The sequence below is a fragment of the Orycteropus afer genome, unplaced genomic scaffold (genome assembly GCF_000298275.1).
Source record: "Orycteropus afer afer isolate SDZICR_OR568_19922 unplaced genomic scaffold, OryAfe1.0 scaffold00264, whole genome shotgun sequence".
Taxonomy (NCBI): Eukaryota; Metazoa; Chordata; class Mammalia; order Tubulidentata; family Orycteropodidae; genus Orycteropus; species Orycteropus afer.
Window position 1 is genome coordinate 3937315 of NW_006921851.1, and position 14710 is coordinate 3952024.

The 14710-nt window shown below is 40.5% G+C and overlaps 1 protein-coding gene across 1 annotated transcript in view; it reads right to left on the reverse strand.

Moving 5' to 3' along the window:
• Positions 1 to 280: 280 nt before the first annotated feature.
• XRCC2 (X-ray repair cross complementing 2) overlaps positions 281 to 14710 on the reverse strand; it is a 67408-nt gene continuing 52978 nt past the window's right edge. The window contains exon 4 of the mRNA XM_007950154.1: positions 281 to 1002. Coding sequence (XP_007948345.1) covers positions 281 to 1002 — 722 coding nt within the window. The remainder of the gene's footprint in view (positions 1003 to 14710) is intronic.

The following is a 14710-nucleotide window of genomic DNA, read 5'->3' on the forward strand; positions in this document are numbered from 1 at the left end:
CCATTTTATTTATTAGATGGAAATGTATGCATATTTATTCAGTTTTAAAATAAGTTTAATTCAAAGTTTAATTGTTAATATCTTGATAATCTTCAATAATTTAGAAAGAGAATGGCCCAAAGTTTTACTGTACAAGTTTAAGAAATCCATTCTATACAGAAACACTGTTGGTATCAATTCCCCTAGAGTTTAAAACTTTAGAATCAAAACACTTTAATCTATAAAAGACTTTTAATAAACTGGTATTAATATCTTACAAAAAACTAGTTTACGATACATATCAAGGAAACTCAACCCCACTTTCTCCAATAGTAAAAAAATATCTTTTTATATTGTTACTTTTTAAGTGACGTGAAACTAAGGAAAACTGGTTGCTCCTTTTAGAATCATCTTGTTTGGAAAAAAATATTCTATGCTTTACCATTTGTTGCCATGCCTTACAGAGATAGGGTCTATAGTCTATATCCTCATTACTTGGCCACTGAAAGGCAGAAGAAGGTCCTTCTGTTGCATCTGAGTGTTTTTGCATGATGCTTTGTGTTGATGCAAAGAGAACCAAGCGATACTCATTAACAAGTCTCTCTAAAAACTGAGAACATTTCTTCAGAGTAGACTCCTGTAAGTTAATACTTTCTCCTCCATTGGCACGGTCTATCCAGTAAAAAGCTGACAAGCTATCTAAAATCAAGAGGCAGAGAGAGGGGTGGCTACAAAACATAGTCTCTAGTGAGTAAAGAGTGGTAAGTAACTGGGAGCTACTATTGCAGTACACCAAAAAGAATCTTCCAAGGCAAGATTTTATTATCTCTTCAGAGCTTTGGGACAGTCTATGCTCAAGGATTGTAACAAGTCGAAGCATATCAAAGTGGTGATCTGTGTCAATAAATAAGACTTCTATTTCCAGTCCACCTTCTGACTTTGGAAGTATACACCGTGCTGTTAAGTGATAAAGCATTTCTGTTTTTCCTGTTCCTTCGGGACCATGAAATTCAAGAATATCACCTGTGTAAAATTTTAAAATGCCAGTCAAAATGCAACAGCACAATAATAGTAGGTTATAAAATGAAAAGTCTGCAAAAATATTTAAAAGTACATTTACTGTAATGTGAAAGAAAATCTAAATCCCTTTGCCAAAATGGATCTGTAGAAGTAAATACAAATAAATTAAGGAAATCAAAGGTAAATCATTAAATGGCTAAAATGGCAAATTTGTATTACATGTATTTCACAACAATAAAATTTTTTAAAATTTAAATAAGTCAATCATTAAATTTCACCTCTGAGAAGGAACTGCCTATCAATTAGCAATGGGGGTGGGTGGGAGGGGGGAATAAACAGACATTGAAAGACTTTGCCAAAAAGGTGAAAAGATAAGCTACTGACTGGAAGAATATTTTCAGAAACCACAGATCCAATAAGAATCTAATAAACAGAAGATAAGTAAAGCTTTGACAACTTAATTAGAAAAAGACAAATAATCCAATCATAAAAATGGTCAAAGGACTTGAATAGACATTTCACCAGAGAAGACATTCAAATGGACACCAAACACATGAAAAGATGTTTGACATCTCTAGCCATCAGAGAGCTGCAAATCAAAACTACAATAAGATACCATTTCACTCACACTAAGATGGCTAAGATTTAAAAAACAAACAAACAAACAAAAATCAGAAAATAGCAAATGTTGGTAAAGATGTGGGGAAACTGGGCTCCTTAGCCACTGCAAGTGGATGTAAAATGGTACAGCCATTGTGAAATAGTGTGGCAGTTTCTCTAAAAACTGAAAATATAACTACCAAATGACCCAGCAATTCCACTCCTAGGTATGTATCCAAAAGACTTGAAAGCAGGGGCTCACAGAGACTGGTACACTGATGTTCACTGAAGCACTATTCACACTAGCCAAAAGGGAAAAACAACCTAAATGTCCATGAATGGATAAGCAAAAATGTGGTACATACATACATACTCCTACTTAGCCAGAAGGAGAAATGAAGTGTTAATACATGCTACAATATGGACGAAGTTTGAAGACACTTTGCTGAGTGAAATAAGTCAATTACAAAAGGATAAAAATCATATGACCTCACTTATATAAAAAGACAAGAAAAGGCAAATATATGGAGACCAAAGGTTACTAGTGGTTGCCAGGGGCAGAAAGGAAGAAGGCAGGGGAGGTTATTGCTTATGGAGTACTAAATTTTGGTTTACAGTAATGGAAAATCACACTGATTTAAGGGTAGAGTTGGGTAGCTGATTATTTTAAGTGCTGTCAATAAGTTGTGCACTTGTAAAAAGTTGAATTGGCAAAAGTTGTGTGGTAGACATTTTACAACAACAACAAAGAGAGCATCTGCTAAGGCTTGCTTATGTACAACCAAACATCTTACAGGATTTTGGTTCCTTGCTTTGGATGTACAAGGTCATGGTTTCATGGGACATCTCAGTTAACTGGCCTAATAACATGCTTAGTGCTTCCATTTTACCTCCTAGTTCATTGTGCAGTTCCTGGGTTGTTAAAAGCTTTCCAGAAGCCATCCAAGATACAATAATTGGTCTCTATACACCTAGAGCAACAGAGGAGGAAGGAAATTCAGAAACAGGAGGAAAACATGGAATGTGTGGCTAATTGCCTCCATGGCATTACTGTCTCTTTTGCATGAGAGCAGAAGAATTGGATGGTGCCTGGCTACCACTACTGAACACTTTGATTAAAGATTTTATAGAAGAATCCTGATCAAAAGGCAGAAAATGCAGAACAGAATTTCCAATCTTCATGGACTCCGGAAGTGCTAAAACTGTGGAAGCTACTGCCCTGAAATAATCTTTAAACCTTAAACCAAGAATATTTCCTTTAGTCTCTTAAAAATCAAGCAACAGTTTAGCTGAATTAGTAAAAACCGTCTTGCTTTGAGCATTCTGGTCTTTTAAGAACTATCTATGACAATTGACAAATTGACAAATTAACAACAACTAACTAGAAAGATTCACTTGGAACCTGAGGGGACAGTAAATTTATGTTAAAGGGGGAGGAACATCTCAGAAAAGAAGGGTAAAAATGCTTGCACAATTTGAAGAACGGAATCAATGTCACTAAATTGTACATGTAGAAACTGCTGAATTGGCGTATATTTTGCTGTGTATATTCTCAACAACAGCAAAATTTAAAAAATTAAAAGAAAGGAAACAAAAGAACCAGAATGACAAGGTTAAAAGGGACCTAGGAGGCAGAGGATGGGTCCGTATGTATTTATACCTAACTTGGTGCTAGTAGAGAGAAATGAAAAAAGGATCACAGGTCCAGGGCCTTTCAATAGTCAACTGACTACCATGGATACACCATCTGTAACAATTGATACTCAATATCCATTCTCTCCTTTTTCCTTAAGTATAAAACAGCAATTTTGTTTGAAAAGGCAATGTTCCCAGCTTGAAAACTTCCCCTTGCAAAAAACCCCAAACCCACTGCTATCAAGTCAATTCTGACTGATAGTGACGCTATAGGGGCTTCCGGGGCTGTGTATCTTTATGGAAGCAGACTGCCACATCTTTCTCCCATGGAATAATGGCTGGTAGGCTCAAACTGCAGATCTTATAGTTAGGAGCCTGGTGCTTAACCACTGCGTCATCAGAGCTCTTAAGGCTGTAATTTTTTACAAAAGCAGGTTGCCATATCTTTCTCACACAGAGTGGCTAGCAGGTTTGAATAGTTAACCTTTTGGTTAATAGCCAAGCACTTAATCATTGTGCCAGTAGGGTTCCATTCCTTTGCAAAGAGGAGTCATATATACTAGTTTTAGCTAATGAGGTGCACATGGGTATCTGAGGGTAATCCCTAAGGTTTGATTTCCCAAATTTGGTACCACCATTCTGCCCTGCTGCATCCTCTCTGAAGGTGAAGCAGTTATCTTGAAAAAATGAGGATAAAAGGCACATACGTACTAAGGAAATGGAGCAGGAAAAGAGAAGGTGCCAGAACTCTATGGGGCCCTGCACCAGCTAAGCACAGCCTGCCTCTATATTGCTTGTTATGTGAGGAAACAAGCCTCAATCTGGTTAAACCATTAGGTTGGACCTCTGTTCCAGGCAGTTGAAAGCAATCCCTAATTCAATGTTCCTCAATGTTACTGGCATGTATTTGTGGAACAATTGTTCACTGCACAGTTTCACACATTTCAGTATGTTAAGAGACATGGCTGTCAGGCCCTAAATGCCAGTGTTTTCTCAAGAAAAAGAATATCACATGACACAGAAGAAGAGTTCAAGAAAATGAAATTACAGTACTAAATGCAGCAGAAAAGTCATAAAAATGAACAAACCGAGGATAGACAGGAGAATGATCAATGAATTGGTCCAACATAGTGATATTAGAGCAGTAATATGTGTTCACAAAATCACAAGTAATATAGGCATTATTTTGGAAGTCAAATTTCAAAAACTGAGATATTCAGAAGACAGTAAAAAGGCACTAAAGGGGCATTCACTACTTTCAGAGTGAAATGAGTAGAGATCAGACTGTGTAAAGTTAGTGATTACATGAGTAATTAGAAAATAGATGACTATGGCTTACATTCATTATTTAAAAAGTAAAATAATTCAATATAAGGCTGAGGGTCAAATGAAGATAGTTTAAAGTAAGGGAAATTGCAACATATTATGAAATAAATGAGGAAGGACACCACAGAAAGAGAGAAATGCAAGCTTAATGGTCAGAGGGTAAGTGTGAAATATATTTCTCTGGGTATTTCTGGACTTTCCAGAATAGAGACCTGGTAAGAACTTTGCTAAGTATTTTCTTGGAGAGAAGGGTTTTGCTAACAAACAGCTTTTGGCATAAGTAAAAAGAATGAATACTTTAACAAGTGTTTTCTAAATTCATATGTTAAGTATGGAAGTATATGTCAAGTACAGGGAGTGCTCAACTTATGATGTAATTGAGTCACCATGAACTGCACTTAACACTATCCTTTTTTTGGGTACATTTTATTGTTAGTAGTATTTGCCACATACAACGTGGAAGCATGTAGTTTGGTTTTGCTGATGTGGAACAGCTTATAGATCATGAAGAAGGGGAACTGACAGATAAGAATTTGATGGATTTTGGAGAAGAAAGAATGAGTTCAGGAAAGAGGAAAGAAGTTGTTAAAAATTTTTACAGTGAAAGGATTTGCTGAAGTTTCTCCTAAATTAAATCAGGGGCTTCAGTTGCTTGAAAACGTGGACCCAAATGCTGATCACTTTGCTAGATTTGGGAAGCAGTGAGATGATTAACACGAAATATATGAAGAAAAAAAGAAAAGGACCATATAGACAACTCTCACTGAACAGAAATGCCACCCCATTGCCAGGGATAATCCAGATGATCCAGAACTTTCCACAAGTGGAGTTATTATCGCAACTAAAAAATGCCAATATCATCCAACTCCTACTTGTCATTGGAGTTAATTTTTATTTGTTAATTTTTTATGTATGTATGGAAATATATCTGTAGGTTTATATGTAATGTTTTTAACCCTCAAAGATAAGTAAAGATCAGATTTATAAAGATACTGACAATAAAAGGCAATAATGATAAAAACTTTAAAGAAATTCAGGTATTAAATTTACATTAGAAACAACTTATGACGGAGTGATCAGAACAGAACCCATCATAAGTTGGGACCTACCTACATATGATTCCTTAGATCACCGGTTTGGCATGAATGAAACTGAGTTTAAATTTAAGGTTAAGTCCTTGTTTAAGAGATTATTAGGTAGATAAAAACTTTCCTTTTCCAGATTATTAGCAAAGTACATGCTATGGATTGAACTGTATACCACAGAAAGATATACTGAAGTCCTAAACCACCCACCCCCATACCTGTGAATATGACCTTGTATAAATTAGAGTCTCTGTAGATGTTGTAAGTTAACATGAGGTCATAGTGGAGCAGGGTGGGTTCAGATCCATTCTAAGTTGTTGTTATTCTTCGGTGCCATTGAGTCAGCTCCGACTCATAGCGACCCTACGTACAGCCGAACAAAACACTGCCTGGTCCTGTGCCAGCCTCACATCCGTTGCAGCCACTATGTCAATCCATCTCGTTGAGGGCCTTCCCCTTTTTCACTGATTCTCCACTTTACCAAGCATATCCTTCTCCAGGAAATGGTCCCCTCTGACAACATGACCAAAGTAGATGAGATGAAGTCTGGCCACTCTCGTTTCCAAGGAGTGGTCTGGCTGCACTTCTAGGACAGATTTGTTAGTTCTATTGGCAGTCCATGGTACTTTCAGTATTCTTCACCAACACCACAACTCAAAAGCATCAACTCTTCCTTGCTCTTCCTTATTCACTGTCCAGCTTTCACATGCATATGAGGCTATTGAAAACACCATGGGTTGGGCTAGGCGCACCTAGTCTTCAAAGAGACACCTTTGCTATTCAGAGCCTTAGAGAGGTCTTTTGCAGCAGATCTACCCAGTGAAATATGTCCTCTGATTTACTGACTGCTGCTTCCACTGGTGTTGACCATGGAAACAAGCAACATGAAATCTTTGACAACTTCAGTCTTTTCTCCATTTGTTGTGATGCTGCTTATTGGTCCAGTTGTGAGGATTTCTGTTTTCTTTATGTTGAGGTATAACCCATACTGCAGGCTGTAGTGTTTAATCTTCATCAGTAAGTGCTTCAAGTCATCTTCACTCTCAGCAACCAAAGTTGTGTCGTCCTCATATTGCTGGTTGTTAAATCTGAGTGATACTCATAAAAAAAAGGAAAAGGGACACAGAGAGGCAGAGGAAAGATGGTCATGTGATGACAGAGTTATGCTGTAGCTGTAAACCACGGATCATCTGGGGCAAGCAGAAGCCTGAAGAGGTAAGGAAGGACCTTCTCCTAGAGACTTCAAGAAAGGCTACAGCCCTGTTAATATCCTGAATTTGGACTTTTTACCTCCAGACCTGGGAAGAATCAATTTCTGTTCCTTAAAGCTACTCATTTTGTGGTGCTTTGCTACAGCAGCCCTAGGAAACTGATGTGAAGAGGTCATTTATAACCACTGGGTAAGTAAAATCTGCACACTTGCAAATTACCATGAATATTATCATTCAGGTCCTTGAATTAGGTTCTCCACAAATGTGTTCAATGCTAAACTGAAATCAGTTTTACTGATTTATAAAAGTATTTACTATTTAATTTTAAGATCAATCATTATGTTCTATAGGAGACATAGTCCTTTTAACTTTACATGACATCACTATCTCATATGTTTCTGTGAACTGTTTTAAAAAAAAGAAAAGCACGCTTGTCTAGCAAAAGCATTAAATATGACAACTTGTAGTAAGAAAAAAAAAAATCCCTACAGTTTGGCACTTAACAAACTAACCCAGAAAATCAGTATGGTTTGGCCTTAGTACTCATTCTTATAAAGAGAATGCTGTAAGGAGTTTGGGTGACAGATTGTCAGAGACTTTATGGATCTAAACCAAATCCAAACCAAACCCACTGCCATCAAGTCAATTTGATTCATAGCAATGGATTTAAAGATCTGTCAAAACAGGGAAAGAAAGAAAAGCCAAAAAATACATCATCTTGATACCAATCTACTAATTGTATAACAAATTTGTTGAATTTTCAGATTATAATCATTACAATACTGAAGAGGTAATGAACTGGGATATAGTATTAAATAATCACTATTAAAAAAAGCATTAAAAATGTTTACAACAGCATTAGAGATTCTTAAAACCCCTAAATCTCCTATTGCTTCAACATAAGCATATAAGCAATATGAGGACGTAACCCTATAACAATTTATGATATACTATTCTTGTTGATAAACAATCCTTCTGATCCCAGTTTTATATCCCCAATTGAGTAAACATCTAACTAGTTTTATAATGATAAGATCTATGGTAGTTTTAAGTAAACATTTTTGTTAGTGACTAAACATGATAGTATTTTTCAAATTTCTGTAAATGACACATTCTAATGCAGATATTGTACTACAGACTAATTTCTATTACAGATTGTTTCTTTAGGCTAATCTTTACAGAACTGTTGAATACACCAAAAGATTGAAGAAGTACTAACTTCAAGTCCAGTGTGCAAAGAAAAGTTATAAACAGGAAAACAGATACATATATGACTTCTGATAGTAATAAGTGCTATTGTTGTTAGCGTTAGGCCGGAGCAAACTCAAACCACCAACATTTCAGTTAGCAACTTCCTCCAGGTGACAGGCCCTGATGAGACAACCTGATAAGACAACCAAGGTGGCAAAACCCACCCAGGCTGGAAAGTCCCACGTGATGACAAACTTCCTCCTGTGAAGTCCCCTCATGCTAATTAGGTGCAGACTCGTGCCAACAGCTAATTGGACCCCGCCATTTCCTTAGTGTCCCCAATTAGGTCCTCTCTGTGTCTATAAGAATCTACCCCGCCCCCTCCACGCAGGGGTGCGACTTCTCTGGCCTTGATGCTAGGGCATGAGGACCTCTCCCAGGAGTGCTAATTAACTGCTTCTCTGAAACAACTCCGTGTCCTGGTGTCTCGGCAGCTCTGCATTACATTTGGTGCCGAAACCTGGGAAGAGGAGTAGAACTCGAGGGAATTCTTATTCCCCTTCTCCCTCTTCTCTCCGGACCAGGGAATTCCGGCCCCCTGTATCCACCACGGGTAAGTCACATCTTACCCTTTACTCAATGCCCACCGGAGGACATACATTTTGCATTTTGTTGTCCTCCATCCTGTGGGCCATTTTAATTTTTTGGCTCTGGGCGATAAACCAGTGCCTACTACCAGACGGTTTGAATTGGTTCTGTTGTAATCTGTCTGCGTCTGACTGAGAGGTTGTGTGAATATTTCTGTGACACTCCAAGATCTAGGTCGTGGAGTTTGAGTGGGTCCTCAGTTGATTTCCGTGTGAAGTCGGACTGGCACAATGGTGTGGCTCTGCCCTCTGCTCCGGGGTTTATATGGAGACACGTTAGCCAAAGACTCACTTAAATCCCCAAGAGGGGAGCGGACAACCGGGCATCTGACTGGTCCTTGGGACATGTGTCCAGTGTGATTACTTTTGGGGAATTGACTTGCCCAAAGGTCTGAGTTCTGCACCGGAGTTTTCTGCATCACTGGCACAGGGAAAATTGTGGTACCATGTCAGAAACTCCTCACAGTCCGGGATTTTGGTTGCTTGGGGACACCTGACATCCTATCCCCCTTGAGGGTCATGCCTTGGAGGGTCATTCCTCGTTCGACTGTCTAACGTCAGGCGGAGACGTCCACCTATGTAAAACAGTCCCACTGGCATACGGTTCTGGGAACCCTATCCAAAGAACTCAGAACCAATGGGTAATCAAAACTCCAAAATTGATCCAACAACTCCTCTGGGTGTTTATTAACGAACCTTCAGACTTTATTACTAGACCAGGACATCCGTCCCAAACGCCTCATCTTTTACTCCACCACAACATAGCCTCAGCACACACTGGACAATGGCTCTCACTGGTCAAAGCACGGGACTTTTGACTTTAATATCCTTACAGACTTACAAAATTTTTGCCGACGCACAGGTAAATGGCAGGAAGTCCCCTATGTCCAAGCTTTCTTTTGTTTGCGCTCCCGACCCTCATTGTATATGAAATGTAATACCACCCAAATCCTTGCCCGTGAAAACCCCAAACCTCGCAAACCCACACCTCTCTCCCCCTCTGAAACTAATCCAACAGTTTCCTCTTCCTCCTTTTCTGACCTACCGGAAAACCTTTCCCTACCCCCCAGACCCCCTCCTTATGCTGCAGCACAACCCGCTCTCCCCCAGGTAACGCCATCCTCCCTTCCCCTTACTCCTACAGCTCCTTATCCTCCAGTCTCACCTACCTCCCCGGACACCACCTCTTCCTCTACCTCTCCCATACTTTCCTCTCCCGTGAGCCACCACACTTGTTCCCAGCAACTTCTTTGCCCCTTACGCGAAGTTGCTGGCTCTGAAGGAATTATACACATCCAAGCCCCCTTCTCCCTGGCCGATTTATCCCAAATTGAAAAACGCTTAGGCTCTTTTTCAAATGACCCTACCACTTACATCAAAGAGTTCCGATACCGCTCTCAGATCTATGATTCAACTTGGCATGACATATATGTCATCCTCTCCTCTACCCTCCTCACAGACGAAAAAGATAGAGTCCTTTGCGCCGCCCGAGAACTTGCTGACCAGACCCACCTAACAGATAACACCATGCCTGTCGGAACGGACATTGTTCCAGCACAAAACCCAAGCTGGGAGTACCAGCCTGACACCCAGTCCGGACAGACTGGGAGGTCCCGCAGAGATAAAATGCTCCAATGCCTCCTGGCAGGCCTACAAGCTGTCTCTCATAAAGCAGTTAATTTTAACAAGCTCCGGGAGATTACCCAACTTCCGGGTGAGAACCCAGCCACCTTCCTGAACCGATTAACCAAAGCCCTTACCCAATTTACCCGTCTAGACCCCTCCTCTCTGGCTGGAGCCACAGTCCTAACCACTCATTTCATAACCCAATCAGCTCCTGACATTAGAAACTAAAGAAAGCTGAAGAGAGACCCCAAACTCCCATCAGAGACTTAGTAAATATGGCCTTTAAAGTCTCACCCGGGAGGAGAAAGCGGAGGCAGATAGGGAAGCCAGGACCCGCCAGAAGGCCGCCTTTCAGGCCAATGCCTTACTAGTAGCCCTGAGGCCAGCACATAGTGACAGAAGACCTCCTTCCTCCGTGGCTCCCCAATCCTGCTTCAAGTGTGGTAAGGAAGGGCACTGGGCCAAATTCTGCCCTCTGCCCCGACCAGCCCCTGGGCCATGTCCAGCGTGTGGTTTGAAAAGACATTAGAAGAGTGACTGTCCCTCTGTGCCAAAGCACGGAGGGTCACCCTCCCCATCCACTAACCCAATGTTGACAATTTTGGGCCTGGCCACTGACGACTGAAGGAGCCCAGACTCAACAACCCTGATCACTCTTGCTGAGCCCAGGGTCACTATCAAGGTAGCGGTTAAGTCAATCTCCTTTTTAATTAATACAGGGGCTACCTATTTTGTACTCCCCTCCTTCTCGGGAGTTTCCCTTCCTCAGTCTCTGTTATGGGAATTAATGGGCAACCCTCAAACCCCCCCACAACAGGCCCCATCACCTATTTAATAAATAACAAAATTCTCTCACTCATTTCTCGTTATACCAACCTGCCCTACCCTCCTTTTGGGACGAGATTTCCTCACAAAAATTAAAACCACTCTAACTTGGACTCAGGATCACTCTACCTCTCTCCTACTATCACTAACTACTACCTTCCTGTAAGCACTAACTTTCCCCATGCCCCCTGACCTTGTTGATCCATACGTATGAAACACCTCTTCCCCATCCATTGCCTCTCATCACCACCCTGTCATGGTGCATTTAAAAAATCCCACACAGTTCCCATCCAAATCCCAATTTCTTATCTCCCGCATACAACAACACAACCTAAAACCTCTTATACAGCACTTCTTATCCAAAAAACTCTTAATCTCTACTCAATCCCCTTATAACACCCCCATCCTACCAGTACAGGCAAAAGAAATATTACAACAAGTTCTACCCACAGACTCTCAGAAACACACCAACCCCTTCCTTTTCCTGGCTCCACTTCGTACAAAAAAAAAGTACCCTCATTAATTCCTCTTTACCACCTGTATACTTCCTCCCCAATTCTACTCTTAACTATACACACTATTTACCATACCTTCTTTTAGTGTAATAGTACAATAACTAACTCCTTGCATAAATTCTTCCACAAAAAATCCCTACCTCCCAGTAACTTTCATTCCTCAACTTACACTCTACACAGAAACTGAATTCTTTATCTTTTCTACAACATTAACCCAGAAAAAAAACAGCCTTCCTTCCTATCATAATTAATCTTTCTCTAACCTCCACCACCCTGGCTGTTGAAACACAGTATTACATCAACACCAGAACTAAAAAATCAGTTACAGCTCCAAGTAAAAACCACTGCAGACTCCCTAACCTCCCTCCAGCAACAATTAACCTCTTTAGCCCAAGTTTCTTTGCAGAACCAGAGAACCCTAGACCTACTAACAGTGGCAGAAAGTAGAACTTTTATCTTCCTGAAAAAAAGTGCTGTTATTATATCAATGAATCCGGTCTAGTGAAACAGAATATTAACATCTTAAACCATCTGAGTGAAAACCTACGCAAAAAAAAAAAAAAAATCAACAACTCCCCATTCGCATAGTTTCAATCTCCATTAACCACCTGGCTACTTCCTCTCATAAACCCATTTATACTAATTACCATCTTCTTCCTCTTTACCCCTTACCTCCTCAAGTTTCTCCGAAGTCGACTCGAAGAAATATCTCGGGTTACAGTGAATCAACTTCTCCTACATCCTTACACCAAGTTGCCAACTGATGACCCTGACTTTTCAGACTCCAACCTGTAAAACCCCTCTCTCCCTCTCCGACCCCGTTCAGCAGGAAGAAGCTAAGAGAATCACATCATCCTTTATCCATTAAAAGAGGTTGGAATGTTAGGCCGGAGCAAACTCAAACCACCAACATTTCAGTTAGCAACTTCCTCCAGGTGTCAGGCCCTGATGAGACAACCTGATAAGACAACCAAAGTGGTAAAACCCGCCCAGGCTGGAAAGTCCCACGTGATGACAAACTTCCTCCTGTGAAGTCCCCTCATGCTAATTAGGTGCAGACCCGTGCCAACAGTGCCAACAGCTAATTGGACCCCGCCATTTCGTTAGTGTCCCCAATTAGGTCCTCTCTGTGTCTACAAGAATCTACGCCCCACCTGCCCAGGGGTGCGACTTCTCTGGCCTTGATGCTAGGGCATGAGAACCTCGCCCGGGAGTGCTAATAAACTGCTTCTCTGAAACAACTCCATGTCCTGGTGTCTCGGCAGCGTTGCATTATAGTTAGGTGCTGTTGAGTTGGCTCTGACTCATAACTACACTATGTAGAACAGAATGAAACACCACCTGGTCCTGTACCATCCTCACAGTCCTCACTACACTTAAGCCTATCGTTGCAGCCACTGTGTTAATCCATCTTGTTGACGGTTTTCCCCTTTCCAGCTGCCGCTCTGCTTTACCAATCATGGTATCTTTCTTCAGAGAATGGTCCCTTCTGACAACATGACCAAATTAAGTGAGATGTACTTACCAAAGTAAGTGAAGTCTGGCCACTGTCACTTCCAAGGAGCACTGCAGGGTGCACTTTTTCCGGGACAGATTTGTTCATTCTTCTGGCAGTCCATGGTATTTTCAATATTCTTTACCAACACCACAATTCAAAGGCATCAACTCTTCTTTCTCATTTACTATCCAGCTTTCACATCCATACGAGGTGACTGAAAATACCACGGCACACTTTAGTCTTCAAAGTGACATCTTTGCTTCTTAACACTTTGATGAGGTCTTTTATAGCAGATTTCTCCAGCGCAATACAATGCCTAATTTCATGACTGCTGCTTCCATTGTGTTGATTAGGGAACCAAGTAATATGAAATCTTTGACAACTTCAGTTTTTTTTCTCCATTTTATCATGATGTTACTTACTGGTCCAGTTGCAAGGATTTTTCTTTTCTTTATTTTGAGGAGTAATCCGTACTGAAGACTGTAGTTTTGATCTTCATCAGTAAGTTTTTCAAGTCATCTTCACTTTCATCAAGCAAGGTTGTGTCATCTGCATATCGCAGGTTAATGAGTCTTCCTCCAATATGATGCTATGTTCTTCATATAGTCCAGCTGCTCAGATCATTTGCTCAGCATACAGATTGAATAAGTATGGTGAAAGGATAAAACCCCAACACACGCTCTTCCTGATTTTAAATCATGTAATATCCCCTTGTTCTATTCAAACAACAGCCTCTTGATCTCTACAGGTTCCTCATGAGCGCAATTAAGTATTCTGGAATTCCCATTCTTTGCAATGTTATCCATAATTTGTTGCGATCCACACAGCTGAATGCTTTTTTACACAGTCAATAAAACACAGGTAAACATCTTTGTGTTATTCTTTGCTTTCAGCCAAGATGCATCTGATCCATCTAAGTGCTATTACATTATAAAACAGAATAAAGGGATAAAGTAGAATTTGGTATCTTGAAGTGAGGAGCTATTGTACCCAAATCTAAAAATTGTGATACTGGTGTAGCAGACAGTAAGAACAGATACAGAGGATAATACCTAGGAATACTTGTTAGCCTGGGGCAAAGCTTCTGTCTACATATCTAGGAAGATAGACTATAGGCCTAGCTTATAGCTCTAGAGGAAGAGATTGGGAAAAGTCAGAATACTGGTAGGTGTTGCCAGCTCTGGCCTCCTGAACTAAGGTTCAATTTAGCTGGTTTACAAGCAGAAATGGTAGGCAAGAGAATTGGCTTTTAAAAGGTAGCCTAAGCAGGAGATAAGACTGTTGTCCCAAGTCTTTCCCAAGCAGCTCTCAACAATTCTGCACCAGACATCTGTGCTAAACCAGCAGCAAAGATCAGATTAAGAGTGTGGCTACCTTCCACTCAAACTTCCAGAGAGGACTGGGCAGACCTAAGAGGCAAGGAAATAAAGTCTTCTTACTTAAGAAACATGTCTAGGTAAAAATTTGTTGTTGTTGTTGTTTGCCGTCGAGTCGGCCCTGACTCATAGCGACCCCTCCTTGGGTTTCCGAGGCAGTATCACTATGGAAGTAG